Genomic DNA, 23,734 nt, shown 5'->3' with positions numbered 1-23,734 from the left:
CACCAACAGTGCAGGAGGGTTCCCTTTTCTCCACACCCTATCCAGCATTTACTGTTTGTAGTTTTTTCTTTTTTTTTTTTTTTTTTTTGGCGTACGCGGGCCTCTCACTGTTGTGGCCTCTCCTGTTGCTGAGCACAGGATCCGGACGCGCAGGCTCAGCGGCCATTGCTCACGGGCCCAGCCGCTCTGCGGCATGTGGGATCTTCCCGGACCGGGGCACGAACCCGTATCCCCCGCATCGGCAGGTGGACTCTCAATCACTGCGCCACCAGGGAAGCCTTATACACAATTTTTTAAAACTAAAACGAAATCATACCAAACTGCTGGGCTGGGGGTTGGGGAGCAGAAGCCAAGTGGAAATTTTTCCCAGGTAATATTTGGAGAGAGAAAGAGAGAGAGAGGAGATAAATAATAAAGTGCTTACAACAACATTCCCTGACACAAGGTCAGCACCAAGCCTGGTGTTTGCCATTATTTCTCTTATTTTATGACAGAATGAGGACATGGGCACCACTCATGAGCTTTGGGTCCCTCTGGTGCACACATCAGGGACCTTACTGGCTGTTTACAAGCCCCACCCCATTCATTCCCACAGCCCTTAGCAAGGAGAAGGTTCCCAGGAGGGGAGAAAGCACTGGGTTTGGGGTCAGAAAGCCCAGTCAAAGCCCACCTTTGCCCACTCTCCAGCTGTGTGACCTTGGGCAAGCAACTAGCCCTCTCTGAGCCTCATTTCCTTCTTGGTAGAAAGGGCATAAGACTAGGCCTATAGGAATTAGAGAAGTGAACCCATGTATGTGTCTTAGTTTGGGTTCCCTGGAAGTAAACTCTGATGCAAAGATTCGAGTGATAATACTTTATTTGGAGGTGTCCCTGAGAAAAGAAATTAACTGTAAATTACTTCCTTGGGAGGTGATTCCAGGAAATGCTAGTAAGATAGTGGGGAAATGAGACAGAAAAGGGAAGGCAGCAGGTAAAGGGCGTTTTATCAAGGAAGTTCCCACTGTGGGCACCTGGGGCTCAGTCCCTCTGGGAGACAGCAGAGAACATGCACCCACCAGTCCTCCATCAGGGCTGCTTCCAAGGGCATTATTTCTCCAGAATGTCCTGCCTGCTGCAAGCAGAAGGGAGGGAGGTTTGGACAGCAGCTCCTGCGATGAACACAGCCTGATGTGGACAGTGACAGTCATTTGGTGAGTGAGATCCTCCTCTCCTCTCTTCCCAACACACCCGTCCACACACAGCCATGCACACACCGATGCATGCACACACAATCTCACATACAGCACGCATATACTCACACAATCCCACATTTTGACTCTTACACACATACACACACTCACATACTTGCGCACACATGCATGCTCACATATTCACCCAAATGCACCCCAACATACCAAGTCACACAAGACTGAGCGTGCACACACGCTCACACACACACGCCGAACTAGTGGAGACCAGACGCCTTAGAGCCTGCTGTTCCCGGGCCCTCCCCCCCTCCTCCCTGTCTCTTTCATTCACCATCACAGCCTTCAACGGAAAGTCGATCTGCATTACAAGCATGATGATCCTGTAAAATCCACATGACAGGGGAGAACGGAGGTGCAGAGAGGAGCAGTCACGTGCCGAGCCCATGGTTAATAAGGTGCAGAGCCGGGGTTTGAACCCACATGTGTCGCCTCCCAAGGCAAAGTTATTTTTGCTGGTGTCTGACGGAGTTGCAAGGGAAGCGGGGGTGGGGAGAGGCCGGTACAATGTTTAGGGAATGATGCGCGTTTGGAGACCCTGAGTCCGGACGAAGATGTGGAAGAGGCAGCATCGGCAAGAGCCGGGTGACTCCTGTAAGGCCAGGGATCGCATGTTTCCCACTCAGTCCGAGAGCAGCTTCGGACAGGGGATTCCGGCCGACGATCCCACCACGCGCCACCTGGGGGCGCCCCAGGATCGGCATCCTAGGTTTGCCTTATCTCCTCCACGCCCCCGCGACGCTACCCCATCCCTGTGGACACCCTCTTCTGGGCAAAGAGGGGCTAGGGACCCAGCCAGGAAGAGGAGCCCGAGAGATGGGGTAGAAAAGAACTCAGGGCCCCCTCTGAGGTCCCAAGGATATCGCTGTAGGACCTTAGGTGAGTCATTTCACTGTGGGGAACTCTGTTTCCCACTCTGTTAAATGAGATAGTGACAGTACCCATTTCATGATAAGAGTTCCCTCGAGAATTAAATGAGAATATCTGGGAAGGGCACACAGGAAGCATTCAATCGATTCATAGCTCATTATTAACTCTGGAGACCCCTGGGGCTTGGTCCTTAAACCCCTCCTCTGTACACACACACACACACACACACACACACACACACACACACACCACACCCTAAATGATCTCACCCAGTCTTGAGGCTTTTAAAATAACATGTAAACACTGAGCCTCCGCAGATGTACATCACCAGCCCTGACTGTGCACACACACACACACACACACACACACACACACACACACACACACCACACCCTAAATGATCTCACCCAGTCTTGAGGCTTTTAAAATAACATGTAAACACTGAGCCTCCGCAGATGTACATCACCAGCCCTGAACTCTCTCCCAAGTTCAGGACCCATCTATCCAACTGCCAGTCTGACATCTCCAGCTCCTCCGGGCTCAAACTAACAGGCTGACCTCACCCCCACCTCACTCCCCCCCACCCACCAAAAAAAAAAACCACCACTTACTCCATTTGAGATTCTCCATCTCAATTGATAGTGCTTCCATCTTTCCAGGTGCTCAGACCCAAACATGGGGTCCTCTCATCCTCCCAAACCCCACATTCCAACCATCTGCAGACCTGCCAGCACTACCTTCATGAAACAATCATTTCTCATCACAATCCAACCACCCCTTTGCACCTCTACAGCTCCAGCTTGGGTAGAGACACCATCACCTCACATCACCCCCCCTCCACCAATCTGATCTCCCTCATCCCATCCTTGCCACACTCTCTATTCAATGTAGCAACCCAAGACTGTAAGACCAATCTTGTCCCTCCTTTGCTCAGAACACTCCATGGCTCCCCACTTCTGTCACAATAAAACTCAAAATCCTTTCAATGACCTCCAAGCCTGTGTGAACTTATTTATTTGCTTATTTATCACTTGTCATCTGTTTCCCCCCTCTAGAATGTCAAGGACGCAAGGATTCAAACACTGCCTGGCTCACAGCAGATGCTCAAAAAATATTTGATGAATTAATATGATTATTACATGATTATTGTCATTGGCCCACCTTCTATAGCACCATATCAGGCACTACTCCTCCAGCCAAAGACTTGGCAATCACCCTTACCTCCTCCCTCCCCTCAGCCCTCACAGCTAGATAGTCACCCCTCCTCTCCCCGCAAACTCAGCCTCTCTCTTCCCTGAGTTTCCAGCCCCCTGTACACCCTTTCCAAGCCACCTCCCTGACAGCCCAGATCTGACCATAACCTCTCCTGCCCCTGCTCACACACACTCTATAGCTCCCTATTACCCTGAACTGTGATGCGGCCCACAGTTCTTGTGCTGTTGGGCCCTGCCCACCATTCCTCCACTCTGCCCCCACTCCCCAGATCCAGCCACCCTGGCCCCTTGTGAGTTCCACAAGCATACCACACTCTCTCCCACCTCAGGACATTTGCAGATGCTGTTCCTGCTGCCTGGAATGCTCTTTTCTCCCTTGTCACCACTCAACTTTTACTCCAGCTTCAGCATCAGAGTAGCTTTCCTTGAGCCACCCTCCACCCCCATTATGCTTGCGCAGCACCAAGGCCTCTCTCGTCACAGGTCGCAAATAACTTTACCCGTGGAATTATTTGTCCAACATATGCCCCCGCCATCCTCCTGAGGGCAGGAATTTGCCTGGTGTTGTGCTCCTGGCCCAGTGCCAGCAGACACTTACTATGCAGTATGTTGAGATAAATGAATGCACAAACTGTCCCCAAAAGTCTGAGTTTATGTCCGAAAACAAATGGCTTCCCAGCCTCCTAGCCCACAGCTTCCCAACTGTCGAGGACCCCTCATTTCCTTGCTGGAATCCAGGTGTAAGGACCTGACCTGGCTAGGGGATGGTTGATGGGGGATATCTGCATCCCTTGCTTTTATTCTGCAAAAATCAGGACACTCAGCAAAGGGCCTTTGAGCAAGGGAGGAAGGAAGGAGCTTGAAAGGGAGAGTCTGGGTCTACAAATCAACAACAAACAGCGTGGGCCCTGGGATGCAACCTAATTCCTGAGGAGTTCATCCACATGAGCTGGGGGCCTCAAAAAGGTGATGTTCCGTTCAAGGTTCTGATCTCAGGCTCCAGTTCTCAAATCCTCAGTTTAAAAGCCAGCAGGGATCTGAAGTAGACTGGGCTTGTATCCCAGAGGCCTTAGGTGTCAGGTCTTAGGTCCTTGGAAGGCTCAATGGGCGGAGCCTGAAGACCTGAATCCGAAGGATGCTGGGGCGGGGCCTGAGCCCGAGGGGCCAATCCTGGTCCTTCAAACAAGAGGGCAGAAACCGGCATTCAGGGGTCGGGACCTGGACCTCAGGGGGCGGGATCAGACCCTCCAGGGGCGGAGCCTTGCCTTAACTGGGTGTGACCTGCGCCACCAGGCTGCTTAATGAGCCTGGACTTCGACGGGCGTGGTCTATGCCCTCAGGATCTTGAGGGCGGGGCCTGGGCCCTCGGGGGCGGAACCTGGGCCTCTCTGGGCGGGGCTTGGGGCCCCGGGGATCCTCAGGGGCGCGCCGACCCGCAGGCCCGCGGAGGCAGCGGCTCCACCTTGAGCCAGATGCCATCCTCAGTGCGCAGAATGAGCTCGGGCTTCCGCCGCACCTTGCGCGTTCGGTCCACGCTCAGGCGGAAGCGCAGCAGCGTCAGCGCCACGGCCACGCGCATCTCAGCCATGGCGAAGCTCTGTCCGATGCAGTTCCTGAAGGACGGGGAACAGGGAGCTCAGGCCCAGCCGCTGTGTGTGCGGGGTCCCTGGGATGTGGTAAATGACCTCCCCCGCTGAACCTCAACTTCCAGACAAAGGCATCATAGAGCCGTTAGGAGCATGTGAGCCCAGAACTCAGGGCCTGGCATACAGTAGATAGTTGGTACCCATGGATGATATAGCAGAGTCTGATTTGGGGGCTTCCTGGTGTATTGAGGACACGAAAAGGGTACCGGATTGGCGGGGACACCCGAGTGGACGTGGTTTCTGCTCCTGATGGGTGCATCCCTGATCTTCCACTGGCCTCGATGTTCCTCCTACGCTTCACCTGGACTGGGGAAAATAGAAGTTACCTGGGTCCTGCAGAGAAGGGCATGTAAGCCAGCGGGGAGCGCTGCTGTGGGTTGTCCGGGTCAAAGCGATAGGGGTTGTACACCTAGGCCAGAGCAGACTGGGGGTGAGCCTGAGGGCTGGTTCAGCCATCCCAAACTGGTTCCCGCCCTCAGCCTCTGGGGACCAGACCAGCAGGACAGAGAGAACCTCATTACAATCCAGCCACACCTGTCTCCTTCCCCCATTCCCACCACAGGGCCTTTGCACTTGCTGTTTCCTTCATGTGGAACACACTTTTCCCTGCTCCTCACTTTTCAGTGTGAATGTTTTCAGTTTCAGCTCAAACATCTCTTCTTTGGTAAGGGCTTTCCTCACCGTGTGAGCTAAAGTGCTCTCCCCCACCCCTCGACCCACTCCAGTTTTGTTTCCTTTGCGCATTTATCAATATCCAAAATGATCTTGTTTATTAGCTTATTTTATTCCTCTGCACTTCACCGTGAGCTCCATGAGAGCAAAGACAGTATCTTCCTCTGTCCTCAGTGCCCAGCACTGGGTCTGACACACGGCAGATGATCAATAAAGATTTGCTGATGTAATGAATTAAGAGTGAATGGGTGAATAAATGCGAGGAGTTCTCAAGCCCTACACCCAGCCCTGCCATCTGGCTCCCTGGGGAGGAGGGGAGGGGAGGGGAGGCCTTGCTGACCAAGGACTGCCCCTTTTTTTTTTTTTTTTTTGCTGTACGCAGACCTCTCACTGCTGTGGCCTCTCCCGTTGCGGAGCACAGGCTCCGGACGTGCAGGCTCAGCGGCCATGGCTCACGGGGGCAGCCGCTCCGCGGCATGTGGGATCCTCCCGGACCGGGGCACGAACCCCTGTCCCCTGCATCAGCAGGCGGACTCCCAACCACTGCACCACCAGGGAAGCCCAGGACTGCCCCTTTTGAGAAGAAAGAAGCTGAGAGAAGAGAGCATTGGGGCAGGAGCTCACCTTGGAGTCAGGCCACACTGTAGGGTTATGGTGGGTCCCATAGATGCTGACTAGGCAGATGATTCCTGTGGGGAGGGGTGGGGTCATTGGGTCAGTGGAATCGAGGGAAACCAGGACCTCCTCTGGAGACCTATGCCTCCCCGGCTTTCCCTGGAGCCATGCTATTCCCACAAGCCATCTGCCACCCTTTCCTGCCCATCCTTTCCTAAAAAATTCTGCTGCCCCTTCCACTCCCCCTGCTTCTCCATAAGAGGTTCCCATCACCATCTTTCTAGCTGCCATCCTGGCCACACAGGGATCTTTCTCACTCATATATCTGACATTGCTCCTCCTCAGCTCAAATACCTCCCATGGCTCCCTACTGCCCTGAGGATCAAGTTCAAGTGCCTCAACCTGGCATTCAAGGCCTTTCACTGTCTGCACCCTGAGGCTCTGCTCCATAAACATGCTCTCATTTCCAACCCGCAAGGCTCACCTCTCACGTTCCCTCTTCCAGGCAGCCCTCCCTGCATTCCATCCCAGATACACCCATGTCCCTGCATTCCACCCCAGATACAGCCATCGCTCCTTATTTGGGGCTGCTCCAGCCTCTGTCCCTCCCTTTAGCCCATTCCTCACCCCATGTGTCTGGGAATGTCTGTGCCCTAATGTATCTTCCCCAGTCTGGGTGGTACTCAAAGCTTGGGCCTGGGGATGAGGCTTCTCTAGATGCCCAGCATCACCCAGGATAGGACCTGGTCTCCAGGGAATATCTGGCAACGGAATGAAATCAACCCTTCCCTACCTGCAACCTCACAGGACCCACCCTGCCACACCCACTCCTTCCTTTCCGCTTGGACTCACCAACCTCTATCTCCCCAGCACACACACACAACTGAGTCTCCCCCATCACCCCAGAAGCAACAGGCTATAAACTGCCTACAGGGACGGTGCACCTGGGGCAGGCATGGCCAGGCCCCCATGGGCAATAGAGCAGGCAGGCAGCAGGGAGCACATAGAGGGCACCTTTGGGGATGATGCGCCCATCTGGGAGCTTAATGTCCTCCGTGCAGCGGCGGGAGACCAGGGTCACAGGTGGGAACTGGCGGAGGCTCTCCTTGATGCACAGAGTGGTGAAGGGCAGCTGGGTTAGGTCGTCCCTGGGGAATGTGGAACAGTGGGTAACTAGGGTTCAGGCCATGGTGCCACCCCCTTCCCCAGACACATATACACACACATGTGCACAGGCAATTAGGAGCAGCTGCAGGAAACCAGTCCAGGATCTCAGACTTGCCCCAACTTCAGGCATTTGCAGTTGTGTCCCGCACACACCTCTAATCCTCAGCAAGTAAAATATTTGACCCCTGACCAATCAGAGCAGCACTAGCCAGATGTCTGTGAGCCCAGCATTAACCCTTTAACTGATGAATTATGTGGAGGTCAGGGGGCATCCCTGGGGAGGTGCCAGGACAGCCAGGGGGACCTGGGGTAGCAGCGATTTACCAGCCTGTATAGATCAATTTCAGTATTTATAAACCCATACATCCTCTTCTTACAGTACATTAGTTTTTCTCCTTTGGAATTCAGGGCAAAAAAATTGGATTAATTATAACCCTTGGTTAATGATCTAGATTGTTTTCTTTACACTAACAGGTTATCTTTCATAGAAACTCTCTGTTGCTACCATTAAGGGCAAATGGCATGCCTGGCATAAAGGTACCCATAAATATAAACACCACTGGGAAAACAGAAGACAGTTACTAAATTCTGGCTAGATACCACCTCCTGCCCAATTCTCAGAACCTGAGGTATCTTCTCCCTTTGTTAAAAAGCCAGATTAGCAAGGATTAGCAAGGTGTTAAAGACACAATGGCACCAACTGAAAGTGTCTCCCCGAGGTCATAATCCAAATGGCTGACAATGAACCAAAAGGAACTTTCTCGCTGTTCAATGCTGTGTTTTCTTTGCATCGCCCAGAATCAGCTCCACACAGCACACATCTGAAGTAAATCGGATTATTATTCCTGATTCTTACACTTCCCCCCACATTGTAATTTTACACTATGCCCTTTGCCATGTGATTCTGAGTATCTTCTGCTTGGATGGCTGGAGCGTATGTCCCACCCCATTCATGGTGGGATTGGCCAGATGACTTGACTTGCTTTTTTTTTTTTTTTTTTTTTTTTTTTCCGCGGTATGCAGGCCTCTCACTGCTGTGGCCTCTCCCGTTGCGGAGCACAGGCTCCAGATGCGCAGGCTCAGCGGCCATGGCTCCCGGGCCCAGCCGCTCCGCGGCATGTGGGAGTCTCCCGGACTGTGGCACGAACCCGTGTCCCCTGCATCGGCAGGCGGACTCTCAACCACTGCGCCACCAGGGAAGCCCTAGATGACTTGCTTTAGCTAACGGAATGTTACAATGCAATCAGAGGTTTTAAGTTGTGTGGTTCTTTGTGCTTCTGGAGTCTGTCTTGAGGATAACATGCCCAGCGTGGCTGCTCGTCCATGAAAAATGAGGAGACGTGGAAAAAACCTGAACCCAAACCTAAGCTTGGAAGCATCTCCACTCAACTCAGTGCAGCCCCGAGTAACAAGAGTAATATGCAGACAAGAGCAAGAAATATGTGCAGACAAGAGCAATAAATAAATGCTTGCTGCAAACCACTGAACTTAGGGGGCTTTTTGTTAGTCAGCATTATTGCAACCATTGCTGACTAAGACATTCTTAACTCCTGCATTATGAGGTAGGCATACGCGTTACTTGTCATCCCCAAATTTCAGTTGAAGAAGTTGAAATAAAGAAGCTTAAGTGACTTGTCTGAGGTTAGACAGTCAGTAAGTGGTAGAGCAGAGAGATTTCTACTCAAGGATTTGAACTCAACCTGCCCCCAGCACCCCCATGACCCCAAACTAACCACTCCAGTTCCTCCAGCTCCCGACCTTTCATGACTTCCTGGATCTCTTCCCGGCACTTCTCCTGGTACTCTGGATACTTGGCCAAGTTGAACAGCACCCACGAGAGCCCGCTGGATGTTGTGTCATGACCTGCAGGCAGATAAGGAGCTTAAATGGATGCTGCCCAAAGATAGAGGAGATGCTGTATTCAGACAATGGGGCCCCTTCCCATCCTTCCCCAGCCACACCCCATGTCCTCACCTTCAAACATGAAGGTGTCTGCCTCAGCTCGGATGTCCTCATCTGACAGTTCCTTCCCATCTTCATCCTGGAATGGGCAGCAGACTCTGCTCAGCTCACTTCATCCCACCCGCCACATCCTAGGAGTTCTTCCAAAGTCAAGACACCCCCTTCTTTATCTTAAGCCAAGCTGCAAGGGAAAGAATTCCAGGCAGATAGATGTATGCAACTTGTCTAAGAAAGCTGGAAAGAGAGCCAAAGATGAGAGGAAGAAGGGACTTTGTATTTCTTCAGCAGCTCCTAGCGCCAAACATCCTGCCAGATGCCTGACAACAATCTTGTGATCAGGTCTTACAATCATCATGCTGTAAATGAGGAAACTGAGGCTCAGAGGGAAGACTTAGATGACTAAGGTCAAACATCCATGAAGCAGCAGAGCTATTATCGAACCGGAATCCAGGACTGTCTGAATCCAGAACCCAGGTGCTGCTCAGAAACTCCACAGAAGCACCACAAATAGGTGACCACCTATCTCTGCAAGTGTCACATTTCTTCAAGGTCTTATATTGCATCTTTGTATTGTGAACTGAATTCTGTCCCTCCCCAGCCCCACCCCAGAGCCCTTAAGTTGAAATTCTAACCCCCAGTACTTCAGAATGTGACCTAATTTGGAGATAAGCCTTTTGCAGAGGTGATTAAGTTACAATGAGGTCATTAGGGTGGGCTCTAATCCAATATGACTGGTGTCCTTATAAGAAGAGGAGATGAAGACACAGACATGCACAGAGGGAAGACAATGTGAAAACACAGGTGAAGACAGCCAGCTACAAGCCAAGGAGAGAGGCCTCAGAAGAAACCAACACTGAGAAAATTTATTTCTGTCATTTAAGCCACCCAGCGTGTGGCGCTTTTTTACGGCAACCCTAACGAACAAATAGTCTTAAGTGTTTTGCATCTGCCTGCATTCTAGATCCATGTTAGTTTGGATGTTTATCATTTTGCACAATTGCTGCAACTCATGAGGAGGCTGTCCTGGGCAGAGCTCCACCCTCCAGGGTCCAGCCTCACCCTGGCCAGGAGCAGCACATCTATGAAGTCCAAGGTCTTGCCCTGCTTGGCCTTAAGCCAGGCCTCAGCCCCCAGCTGGTGTAGTGCCCGCCGCCGCTCCTGGATGACCTCTGTGGTGAAGTGATGCACAGTGTCACAGGCCTGCCGGAAACGCCGTCCGTCTGCTGTTCGGTAATAGATGAAGTCAATGTGGTGATGCAGGCGATACTGACGCCGGACCACCAGTGCGCTCAGCTCAATGATGGCCGAGATGTAATCACTCATCTTCCTGCCAGGGAGAAGAAAGGCCATGAGCAAAACCCGGTACCCTAAGACAAGCTTCCTCTCCCAAAGGGCAGGTTACAAAGAGAGGCCCTGAATTAACTCTATTTTCTTATTTCTTTGTATTCTTGATGCTCTGCCATCTGGGGCCTCACTGACTGGAGAGATACCACCCCTCCCAGGACTCGCCATTTCTTAGAGATAGCAAATGACTCACCCAGGAGCATGCCTTGCTTTTGCAAACCAGCCAATCCAGAGTCCAAACATTACTGGGTTGAGCCACTATCCCCCTGCCTTAATCACCCCAGAGCCAGGCACTGGATAACTTGGGGGCACCCCTGTGCCCCAGAGCCTGCTGAAATTATTCAAACTAGCCAATCTTAAGCCTGCATACCCTGCCTTTCCCATTGCTTCCCATAGGACACCCCCAAAAATGTTTTTGCCATGCTTTCTTCTGGGGCTTCCCCACGTGGCCCTGTGTGGTGTGGCATGCCCCCTCATCTTGGGAGCAGTAAGTAACAAACTGTCTTTTCAATGGCAATTGTTTCTTGATCTGTTTCTAGGTACATTTTAAAACAGGCCCAAAGAGGGATGAGGACTTCTAAATAGATGTAGCATCACTAAAATTAAATGGCTACAATTCACAGAGTGGGAGAAAATACTTGCCAATCATATACCTGATGAGAAGCTTGTATCTAAAATATATAAAGCACTCTTAAAACTCAATAATAAAAAAGACAAATAACCCGATTTTAAAATGGGGAAAGAATATAATAGACATTTCTCCAAAGAAGACATACAACTGGGCAACAAGCATATGAAAAGATGCTTAACAGCATTGGTCATTAGGGAAATGCAAAAAAAAACTACAATGAGATACCACTTTACCCCAACTGGATGGCTATAATCAAAAAGACAGATAATAGCAAGTGTTGATGAGGGTGTGGAGAAACTGGAGCCCTCACATACTGCTGGTAGGAATGTAGAATGGTGCAACCAACTTATGGAAAAAGTCTGGCAGTTCCAAAAAAGGTTAAACATAGAATTATCGTATAGCCCAGTAATTTCACCCTTAGGTATATACTCAAGAGAATTTAAAACGTTCCCACAAAACCTTGTACACAAATGTTTATAGCAGCATTGCTCATAATAGCCAAAAAATGGAAACAACCTTAATGTCTATAAACAGGTCACTGGATAAGCAAAACGTGGTATTATGTGGTAAATGGAATATTATTCAGCAACTTTTAAAACGAATTATTGATAATTCAACTACAGCATGGTTGAATCTGAAAACAATATGTTGACTGAAAGAAACCAGAAACAGAAGTCTGTGTAATTCCATCTATATGAAATTTCCATAAAAGACAAATCTATAGAGACAGAAGGAAGATTAGTTATTGCCTAGATCTGGAAGGGAAGTAGGAAGTGGGAGATGAGGGCTAAAATGTACAGGGTTTCTTTTTGGTGAAAATATTCTAAAATTAATTATGGTGATGGTTGCACAACTCTGTGAATATACTAGAAACCATTGGTTGTGTACTTTAAATGGGTGAACTGTATGGTATGTCAATTACATCTCAGTAAAGTTCTTATTTAAAAAAAGAAAGAAAGAAAAGCTAAATTTCAGGGGGCAGGATTGCAAAGAGCTGTCCTTAGTTCTGAAGCATGCTTGTTGTTTTCATGCACTAACCACCAACTGCCATTTTCTTGTTTATTTGTTCATGGTTACTGCCTGTCTTCCCACTAAAATGTAAGTTCCAGAAGAGCAAGACCTTATCTGTTTTCTTGACCACTGTATTCTACTCTAGAGCTGGCAAACAGTAGGCACTCGATAAATATTTCTTGGATCAATTAATGAATTAATTACTAAAGCCATCTCCACCTTACCCAACTGAAACGATACCACTAGAAGGCCCTGAGTAACAAAGTCAGCAGCTTTTTATTGAGGACCTACTATGTGCTACAAACTTGACAGTCCTTATGTCCCTTATTCCTTATAACCCCACTTAGACTGTAAGCTCCAAGGAATTGGGCTTAGCGCTTACCACCATATCCCCAGTGGCTAGCATAGTGCCAGGCACATAGTAGGTACACAACAAATATTTGATGAATGAATGAATGAACTAGAGCTATGGTTATTTCATTCATTCAACAGATATTCACTCAACATCCATCATGTGCCAGGGCAGTGCTATATCATTTTATGCTTTAAATATCTCTCAGAAGGTCAGGGATTGTCATCCCTATTTTACAAAGAAACTGAGGCTCAGAAAGTGTGGGGAGGGTCTTTCCAAAGACCACATACCTTTTGTGGAGGAATGAGTGAAACTGGCGTCTACTGAGCACATACTGTATGCCAAGCTATTGACTCACATTATCCCCTATAATTCTCATACGATGACTGTGGGGAAGGGATGGAGATGTGCATTTTGGGGATGAGAAAACAGGCTCAGAGAGGTGATGTCAGTTTCCCGGAACCACACAGCCTTTCAGTGACAGAGCACCAGGCGCGCAGGAGTGCCTAACAGCTAAGAGTTTCCTTTTTCCTCTCATCGCCTCGCCCCTGGAGCAGCTGACTCTATGTTCCCCAGGGAGGCCACACTCACTCCTGGCAGTTGCTGTTGTAGCTGAAGACACATTTCTGAAGACTGTCCAGGGTCATGAGGCTGACATGCTCAAACATGTCAAGGGAGACTTCTGAGCCCTCTGCCAAGCGCTGCCATTTAGCCTGGAAGAGAAAGATACGTGGCAAATGGTTATGGAGACCACAGACCTTCAGCCGGGCTGACAATGACCCAGCTGCAAGTTCACTACAAGACCACTTTCTAGATAAAGGAAGTGAGGCTTCCTGGCATCACATGGTTTGCCCATGAGCTGGAGCCTGGCCCAGCCTCACTTCAAGGATACCCTCTTCCCAAGAAACCTTGGGACTCACATGCATGATATCAGTGCACTGGCTGAAGATCTTCATGTAGGGCTTCAGTATGTCAAAGTGGAAGGCAGGTGTCAGCAGGCGGCGGTGCCGGCTCCACTTGTCACCTTTGCTGAGCAACAGCCCATCTCCTGGACCCAGAAGACCAAGGTTAAGGACCTCACCAACAAACCGCACACCCTTCCCCCTCTTTCCTGAAGCCCCAGCTCCAGGCTACCCAGTGTCGGGCTCACCCAGCCAAGGCTTCAGAAAGCCATAGAAAAGGTCATCCTTGGGGGCAACGGCAGCTGTGGAGAGAGAAGAGGTGATGATGTCTCAAAACAGAGTTCTGACCCTTGACCTCTGCTTATGACCTCCTTGGGCGTCCACTTTGGGCCCTCACCTCCCACGTCACTCCTCCAGTCCAATCCTCCACGCCTGCCCCAAAGAGAGCCTTATAACATGTTGATCTGAACATGAGCCTTCCCTGCTCAAACACCTCCCATGGCTCCCTAAAACCTTTGTAAAAAAGTTCAAGCTCAGGCTAGCACTGAGGGCCCTGCCCTATCTTGCTGCTGTACGCCTCTCCCACCTCATCCTTCAGCATACACCAAATAACGCCACACATTGTCCCTCACTTCCAAACCTTTGCCCAGGCTGTGCTTTCTCTCCAGTATGGCTTCCTTCACCTGATTCTTCCCCTAATCCACCCCCTCTTTTCTGCCAACTCAGGCCATCTGAATTACACCTCCTGTGCTCCCAGCCTCCAGCCTCGCCCTTTCCAGTCTGTCCCGTACCCTAGACCCAGGGGGATCTTACTTGACTCTAGATCTGACCATGTCCTTTTCTGCCCACACCCCCATCAGCCTCAAGCACAGCTGCTCAGCCCATTTACAAAGCCTTGAGTGATGTATCCCAGCCCAGACCATTCTCAGAACACCCCTCTCCTTCACCACAGCCACCCCTTCCCGCACACACCCAACTTGCTAACATCATAGAACTTTTCTCAGGTCCTTGAAAAGCTGTGTTCCCTCTCTGTTCTGAGTCCTTCCACCAGGCGCCCTCTCTGCCTCAAATGCTCTTCCTCATTCTTCCACTCTCTGTTTGGATGCCATTCCCTCTCCCACCAATCACTCTGGATTGTATCCATCCAGTTACAAGCCCTTTGAAGGGAGGGACCTTGTTGATCACTAACATGTTGGTGCTAAATAAATTTTTATTGTATGAATGAATTAACCAATCAAAGGATGAATGAATGAGAACTATCAATGAGTAGATGGATGGATGGTTGGATGGTTGGATGGATGGGTGGATGAATGGATAGATGGATGGATGATGGGTGGGTGGGTGGTTGGATGGGTGAGTGAATGCATTCCCTTTCTATGTGCTGAATAGATCTGGGACAGAATGGGCAGGGCCCAGGAAGGAAGTACCTGAAACTCAAGTGATGTCACTTTTACCTGAGATATGATTCAGCCACCTACACTCCCCAGGCATTGGCCAACTGTATGCACAATCATCTGTCCACTCGTTCTCCCATTCTACACACCTCTGCTGCCACCTTTCTGTGCCCAACCCATGCTGGGCAATGCTGGGGCTCCAGAGATGGCTCAGCTCCACACCCTGCCTGGAGGAGCTCTAGGTGTAGTGGGAAAGGGAAGCAGAGACATGCCATGTAATTAGCAAGAAGGTAGAATGTGTGCCAGGAGCAGAGGGAGGCACAGAGAAAGGGTTGCTAGAAGTCAAGGCAGACTTCCAGGAAGAGGCAGCTTTGGAGGAGGAGGTGGGATTCTAGTCACTCCTCTCCTCTCTGGGCTCTGGACTCCACGCTAGGCCCTTCAGGGGTCTTTCTGACACACAAACTTGTCCAATGGCTATCCTGCTCAAACACCTCCCATGGCTCCCTAACACCCCCAAGATAAAACACAAGCTCCTTCACTTTGTACATAGGTGCTCTGAGTCCAGCTCCTGTCTCATTTCCTACTTCTCCCCACATGTCATCTTCACTCCAGACACCCCAAGTCACCTGAATTCCCCTGGCACTTTCACACATCTGCACTTTTGCACTTAGGACCCTCTACCTGGGACCTCTCATCAGGCAAACTCCTATGCATCCTTCAAAGCCCAGTTTCACTGATGCCTCCTCCAGGAAACCTTCTCCAAACCTTCTCTCCAGCCAAACCCTTGCTCTGTCATCCTCAGATCCCTCCTCTAATCCAACCCTCAGCACTCAATGAGAGGAGAGCCTGTGTCCAGGCTGCCTCTCCCATCACTTTCCCCTCCTGTAACAAGGAGATGGTAACATCTACCCTGAAGAAGGTCATATAAGAAAAGCCCCCACAAGTGCCCAGCTGGAAGCTTCATATTACTGTGGTTGAGAGCTTGGCCTCTGGGCCAGCCAGGTCTGGGTTCAAATCCCAGCCCTAACTGGTTGTGTAAACTTGGGCAAGAAAATCGAACAGTCTTGCCTACCTCATGGCAAGCCTACAAAAACTCAATGAACTAATGTGCTCCCGGCACACAGTAGGTGCTCATTAAATATTCATGCACATAAATGAATAACTAACCAACTGTTGGCTATTTTTACTACTGTGACTATAGTTATTGCTCAGTTGTGTCAAGAACTTGTGAGATGAATATCTGGGTCCCCAGCTCACAGCAGGACCCTAATAGGGAAAAATGAATGCACAAACACCATGGAAAACAGTTTGATGGTTCCTTGAAAAGTTAGACGTAGAGTTCCCACGTGACCCTACAATTCTACAACTAGGTACCTACCCAAGAGAAATGAAAATATATGTCCAAAACTTGTACACACATGTTCATGGCACCATTATTCATAACAGCCAAAAGGTAGAAACAACCCAAATGTATGTCAGCAGATGAATGGATAAGCAAATATGGTATATCCATACATCCATACAATGAAATATTGCTCAGCCTTAAAAAAGAATGAAGTCCTGATCATTGTTACAATGAGGATGAACCTCAAAAACTATTCTGAGTGAAAGTCAGCTGCAAAGGACCACATTTTGTATAATTCCTTTCCTGTGATATATCCAGGAAAGGAAAATCCATAGGGACAGAAAGTATTTACCACGGGATGAAGAGAAGGGAGAATGGTAAGTGATAACTTAATGGCTATGGAGTGTTTTACAGGGTGATGAAAAGGTTTTGAAACTAGGGAGAGGTGACAGTTGCACAACACTGTGAACACACTAAATACCTTACACTTTAAAATAAGTAATTATATGGTATGTGATTTCAGCTCAATTTTTAAAATGAATATATGAAAACAAGCTACAATTAAATGCCTGTATATCCTGCCTTGTCTTCTATAAAGCATTCTCACCTACTTTCTCTGTATATCCCAAATGCCCCTTAAAAGATGAAGAAAGAGAGGTTCTAAGAAGAGCCATGCCTTTCTCAGGGCCCATCAGCTATGTGGGTTTAAGCCTAGAGGAGCAAACCCCCGAGATGTGGTCCCAAGGAGGCCCCAATAGGGGATGGAATTTAGGACTTAGGACCAGGTCTGTCCAATCTCAGGCAGACAGGCATGGAGGGGCCCGGACACCTTGGGGCCAGGAGGCCTGACTCCAAGTTGCCTCTCCTGACTCACACAGCCCCACCCTCCCCAAGTTGGAGCCTACCATCCAGCTCCTCCAGTGGGGGAGGCACTGGATATCCTGCCTGTCCTGAGAGAGGGCAGGGGAGAGGAGGAAAAGAGGCCTGAGCATCTACTAAGTTGCCAAGCTTATGATGGGGGCTCTACTCCCTGGTCTACTTGGGGTCTCATAACCGTGCAGGGTGACACTCAGAAAACAGATGCTGTGAGCTGGTGGAGAGGGGAGGGAGGGGGAAAGAAAGAAAGAAAAAAAGATATTAAAAAGGCAGAAGAGATAAAACGTTTATCAGCACCAACCCACACTATATTACTGACTCTTCACAACGACCCTATTTTACAGATCAGAAACTGAAGCCCTGAGAAGCTAGATGAATTGCTGGGTCACACAGCAAGTACATGCTCCAGCCTGGATTCAAACCCAGCGCACCCAAGTCCTGGCCCAGGACTCTTCCCACAACTTGGTGCCCATCCCTTGGAAGAGTCACCCTTCCCAGTGTCCAGGTTTCCCTCTTTGTTCAGTGGGGATGATCATTCCCTTACAAATGCAATAATGTGGGACACTGAGGCATGAGGAGGGCAGAGCTGAGAAAGGGAAGGATGGGAGCCCCTTCCTCCTTCATGGCTCAGGGGGCAGCCTTGAAGGTGGTCTCCATACATGTGTTTGCAGAGACCAAAGCTGAGGCCAGAGGTCCTAAAATTCCTGGAGCTCTTTATTTCCCATCCTTCCTCTCTCAAATGTCCCTTTATGCCTCTGGAGATGCCCAGGTACATGCGAGGCCACCCTGAGGGCCCAGAGCCCCACTTATGAGGAAGACAGTGCTAGACACAGACACATTCAGCGCTAAATGGTTAGGAGTGAGAACGGGAGAGTCTAGCGGAGAGACCTATGGTCTGTCTGGGGGATCAAAGAAGGCTTCCTGGAGGAGAAGGTCATTAGAGGTGCATGTTGAAGCCTGAGCAAGAGCTTGCCAAGCACACTTGGGAATCCTGCACCTTGAAATAGGTGTGGATGGCAGAAGGGAGAAACAATCCTTCTACCTCTCCCTCTCTGCCAGTCAGGGCCAGCCTGCAGGCTGCGACAGCCACAGTGGGAGTGTCAGAACCCAAATGATAGGAGTGCCATGGCTTAAAATTGAGCAACAACCATTTAACAAAAGCTTGGGCAAACAACTGCCTATCCGAACATGTCTGCTCTGACTCTGAGAGGTGAACATTCTCTAAAAGTTCCTGGGAATGTTATTGTCACGCCTTTTCCCATGCTGTTCCCATTATCTGTATTGCCCTCGTGGCTTTGGTAAACTCCTATTCATCCTTCAAATGGCCCTTCTTCTGGATAGCCCACCTGCCTAGAAACCCAGGTAGGCTCTGGGAGTTGAAGGTTTACTCATCACTCAGGGGCCCAGACCACCTACCTGAGGCGCCCACCAGGGGCTTGATGTAGTCAGGGTGTACCAGAACCAACAGTGGCAGGACAGGTCCTATCCACACCAGGATCACATGGTGCATGCTGTCCAGCACTTTCTTCCCATCTTGGAGGCCTGTCTCATTCGGGAGATACTGCAGAGGGTGGTAGAGAAGGGTAGTGAGAAGGTGTCCAGCCCTGGCTTCCCCCAGCCCTTCCCTCCCACCACTTCCCCTGCCCTCAAAACAAGCCAGGAAGAGCTGTATGATTGTGGGCAGTTGGCTGCACCTCACTGAGCCTCCATTCCCTCATCTGAAAACTGGGGGAAAGTCAACTCCCCTTCTGAGGGTAGTTGAGAGGATTCATGGAATAGCAAAATGCAAGAGCCCCAGCACAGGGCCTGACACACGGCTGGTGTTCAAGAAATAAAAGCAGTAAGAGAAAACACAATAATGATAACGGTTGGCACTTAATCTAGTATCTCTACGCTCGTAATAAAATATTACTAGTATTGTTCTCTTTAACACATACACATGCTTGCAGTTGGGTGCTGCTGTGGGCATCTTTCAGATATTCATGCATTCAACCCACACAAGAACCAACCCTATGACGTAGTTGTTTTACTTTACTCAGAAGGGTCAAATGATTTGTCTTAAGTTACAGGTGAGTAAAGCGACTGTCCTGGTTTGGGCTCCCCTAGAAGCAGGACCTGAGACAAGGGTTCTAGGGCAAGCAGTTTATTTGGGGGGTGATCCCCAGAAACGTGGGTGGGGAGAGGAGAAGTGAGATAGAGAGGAAAGGCAGCCAGCAAAGAGTTGTCAAGGGAATTACTCCCATGGGCAACTGGGGCTCTGTCCCATTGGGGACCTCTGGGGGACATCCATCTCAGAGTCAACCCACCTGAGGGTGAGGGGGGGGCTGGGGTGTTTTTATACCAACTCCCCTAGTCCCATAATCACCGGCTGAGGTTGAAGTTCACAGTCCGCCCATGCAGAGTGGGCTTCAGCTGCTAGAGAAAGCCCTAGAACACAGGCGCTAGCAACTAGAAGTCAGCCCACTGAAGCCAGAACTGGGCCAAGGGGATGTGCGCAGACACTGGCGTCACCTGCCATAGTGGTAAAGCCAGGATTTGAACACAGGCCCCCAAGCTCCAAAACGTCTGCTCTTAACCAACATGTTCTATGAGGCAGAGCACTTCAGGCTCAATGTCAGATGGATCTGAGCTAAAATCCACCCTCAGCAGCTGTGTGATCTTGGGCAAGTCACTTAACCTCTCTGAGCCCCAAAGATCGAATCCATAATATAGGGCAGGTCCATCCCTATTTCATAGGCTATGAGAATTGGGAGAGCTCAGATATAAAGGAGCCTAACCCAGTGCCTGGCCAGTGGTAGGGTCCAGCAACTGTAGAATGAGTGAATGAATGAATGAATGAACAAATGACTCCTCTCTGGTTTCTGTGTCTCCTTCTTTTTTTTTTTTTTTTTTTTTTTTTTAAAGGAATTCCTTTATTTTTATTTATTTATTTATTTATTTTTGGCTGTGTTGGGTCTTCGTTTCTGTGCGTGGGCTTTCTCCAGCTGCGGCAAGTGGGGGCCACTCTTCATCGCGGTGCGCGGGCCTCTCACTATCACGGCCTCTCTTGTTGCGGGGCATAGGCTCCAGACGCGCAGGCTCAGTAGTTGTGGCTCACAGGCCTAGTTGCTCCGCGGCATGTGGGATCTTCCCAGACCAGGGCTCGAACCCGTGTCCCCTGCATTGGCAGGCAGACTCTCAACCACTGCGCCACCAGGGAAGCCCACTGTGTCTCCTTCTTGACCAGGTTCAGCCCTGAGCCTGTCCACACCCAAGGGAGATCATGGCATCATCCAGGTCTCATGGCCTGGGAGGCAGGATGGGCCCACGGGGTCAAGGCTGGACTTCAGAACCGGCGCTGGCCAACCGCCCCTGGCACCAGAGCCTAACCACTATTTCCAGGACCACCATCCATGCCAGAGGGCTTCCTGGAGTAAGGGCATTGGATATGGGGCATGAAAAATGAGGAGAAGTTCATCTAACAGAGAAGGATATTCTGGGCAGAGGGCACAGTTTCGGCAAAGGCCATGGAGGTGGAAAGTCAGAGCCTTGTTCCGGGAGCAGAAGGTCATTCTATGGGACTAGAGGGAGATGGTAGAACAGGTGAGGAGGGTGGGGGTTGGAGTCTAAAGGGACTTGAACTCCAGCTGAGAAGCTGGGACTTTCTCAGGACAGCAGTGGGGAGCCACGGAGGGTGTGTAAGCAGGGGAGGGACATGGCTGGATTCAAGAATCCTTCTGGGACCAGGATGAGGGATGGGCTGGAGGGGTAAGACTAAAGGCAGGAGCCCAGGGAGGAGGCTGGACCATGGAACAGCAGGAGAGGAGGAGGCCTGAGCAGTGGTTGGAGAACTGGAAAGAGGGAAGAGATTCAGGCACAAACAGCCAAAACTTGGTGAGTGCTGGCTCCAGGAGGATAGTAAAATGAATGTTTCTTGCACTATTGAGTGGAAATGTCTCCTGCTTCCTTCTTCTGAGACACTCACTCCAAGCAGTATCTAAAATGTGTCTAGAATCACTTGTTACTTCCAGTCTCCGCAGGACCCAAGAATTGAGCACGTACATCCACCACGGTGTAGCAGGCTCAGTGCCCAGCATGCCACAGACATGACTTCAGGAATCGTTGAAACAATCCCACGAGATTATTAGGAATGATTATAGTTCCACGTTGCAGATGAGTCATCTGAGGCACAGGGAGGTGAAATAGCTTGTCAGGGTCACACAGGCAGCACATGGTAGAAACTGGCAAGTCCACACTGGTGACCATTGCCCCAAAGTGCCTCTCCAAAGTCTTCCTCCAAGTTCAGCATGAGGCCTGAACCAGGAAGGTCTCCACAACTGTCCCTTGGTTTCATCTAGGCCTGGAAGGGGGATCAGCTGAGTCCAGCAGGGAAATAGGGGCTGGACTCTGGCCCCAAAAGCCTCAGCACCCTCAGGAGTCTGACTTTCTCTCTTCTGACCTCTGAAGCCCTTTTAGAAAAGTCCAGCCTTTCTCATCCAGAAGCTAGAGGGGCAAGGGTAGACAGCTAAGATCAGGGATGCTGGAGCCAGACAGCCTGGGTTTAAACCCAGACGCTACCACTTACAAGCTCTGTGACCTAAGGCCAGCTACTTAACCTCTCTGTGCCATATTATTCTCCAGAGAAAAATGGAGATAGTCACAGGACCTACCTTCTAAGATTGTCAAGAAGACCAAATGAGTTAATATTTATAAAGTACCTGAAATAATACTTGGAATATATATGTGAAATAAGAAATGAAATGAAAGAAAAGGGGTGGAATCCTCACCTGGGACCACAGCATTAAAGAGAAAGAGAGAGTGTGTGAAACCACACTGTGGGGTAGGTGAAGCAACAAAATCTACAGGGGTGCCCCGCCTCCCACTTTGGGATTTCACAAGCACTGGTACCTGTTGCTACAGCAAGAGCCTGGAATTGTAGAGAGAACTTTAGAGTCAGCTCTGCCTCATCCAAGCTGTGTGATCCTGGGTTCCTGCTTGCGCTCTCTGAACCTCAGTCTCACTCAGATCCTGTAAAATGGGTCTGTTCATGGCTCCAACTAGATTCTTGGGGGGATGAGGGAAGCCAGCAGGTCCATCATGCTTACTGAACATCTGTACCTTCCCTGCCCTGCCCAGCCCACCTGCCCAGCCACACACACCATGCCCAGGTGGCCCAGCAGCCAGCTGCGCCGGGGCGGCTGGGGGAAGCAGCGCAGTCGGCAGCAGGTGATATAGAAGTTCCAGCAGAGCCTCAGGAACTGCAGCAGCTGACGGAAGAGGAGGAAGAGCAGGGAGAGAAGGAGCCCGGACAGTGCATACAGACGGAACGCCGTCTTCTCCAATCCCAGGAGGTGCAGCAGGTGCTCTGTGATGGGCAGCATCCTGGGGGGACACATAGGGTGGGGGTCAGTGCAGGTGGGAACCACCCTCTGGCCACATGTGTGCCATACACATGATGACCTGTGGAGCCAAGCATGATGTGCCTGGCACAGAGTAGGCACTCACTACATGTAAGTCCCAGACACCAAGGATGCTTCTTCCCAGAGCAGTGACCTCCAGCCAGCTGGCCCCACCCATATGCCCTCAGCCTTGACTTCTCAGGGCATCCCTCCCAACGTCTCTGCCCGTGCACAGGTGGCCAGAGTATTAGAAAATTGAAACAAACTCCCTCTCCCCCTTCTTGCCAAAAGTAGCTCTCAATCAATGACTGATGGGCGTTGCTGGATAAACAATCCAGCTCCTTCTTTCCAGTGCAATGACCCTGAGGTGTGGGTTCTGCATGCACTGCTAGGGCTCCCCAGCAGGATTAAACTTCAGCTGCCCACAAGAGAAACCTTCTCTGTTAGCTGCCTCCTTTCCCCTGTCTTCCTTCCTCCTCCCCCTCCTCCTCCTCCCCTCCCCCTCCCCTCCTCCTTCTTCTGGCTTCTTAGCTTTTAAAATTTATTGGGGGAATTCAGGGCATTTGAGGGCTCAGACAAGCCCTTAAGCGTCTGTGTTTCTGATGGTACCTGTGCCCAGTGGCTCTTTTTTCCCATTTGACCTGTTTTCTTCCTGAGGCAGGAATGAGGTAAGGGCCAAGAGGGAAAGGGTGGAAGTTTTTCTGTAAGAAATGGGGGTCGGGATAATCCTATTTAGTAGCTCCAGGTGCTGCCCTTAGCATTGGCTGCTGGTTCCATTACCTTGAGTTCTCAGCAAGCAAGGGGCTTCACCCATGCAAGAAGCACCATTTATTTGAGATTAATGTGGGTGGGAAATTAGTCAGGAAACAAATAGCTGGGGGACAAGGAAATAAGTATGAGCTATTTCATTGACCATTAAGAATCAGTCTTCTGGGGCTTCCCTGGTGGCGCAGTGGTTGAGAGTCCACGGGTTCGTGCCCCGGTTCGGGAAGATCCCACATGCCGCGGAGCGGCTGGGCCCGTGAGCCGTGTCCGCTGAGCCTACGAGTCCGGAGCCTGTGCTCTGCAACGGGAGAGGCTACATCAGTGAGGGGCCCTCGTACTTCAAAAA

General features: G+C 50.3%; 1 protein-coding gene across 1 annotated transcript; it reads right to left on the bottom strand.

Annotated features, from left to right (window-relative positions):
- Positions 1-4,745: 4,745 nt before the first annotated feature.
- CYP4F22 (cytochrome P450 family 4 subfamily F member 22) lies at positions 4,746-22,605 on the bottom strand. The gene is made up of 12 exons (XM_007461101.1): positions 22,384-22,605; positions 18,662-18,806; positions 13,879-13,932; positions 13,649-13,776; positions 13,320-13,441; positions 10,450-10,717; positions 9,403-9,469; positions 9,162-9,291; positions 7,276-7,409; positions 6,271-6,335; positions 5,301-5,383; positions 4,746-4,941 (listed from the first exon to the last, which is right to left on the bottom strand). Exons 1-12 carry the CDS (start codon positions 22,603-22,605, stop codon positions 4,746-4,748), a joined length of 1,614 nt encoding a protein of 537 aa, XP_007461163.1.
- Positions 22,606-23,734: the final 1,129 nt, after the last annotated feature.

This window comes from Lipotes vexillifer, unplaced genomic scaffold (genome assembly GCF_000442215.2).
Source record: "Lipotes vexillifer unplaced genomic scaffold, Lipotes_vexillifer_v1.1 scaffold469, whole genome shotgun sequence".
Lineage (NCBI taxonomy): Eukaryota > Metazoa > Chordata > Mammalia > Artiodactyla > Lipotidae > Lipotes > Lipotes vexillifer.
Note: the sequence above shows the minus strand (reverse complement) of the source record. Positions and strands in the feature narration are given on the sequence as shown.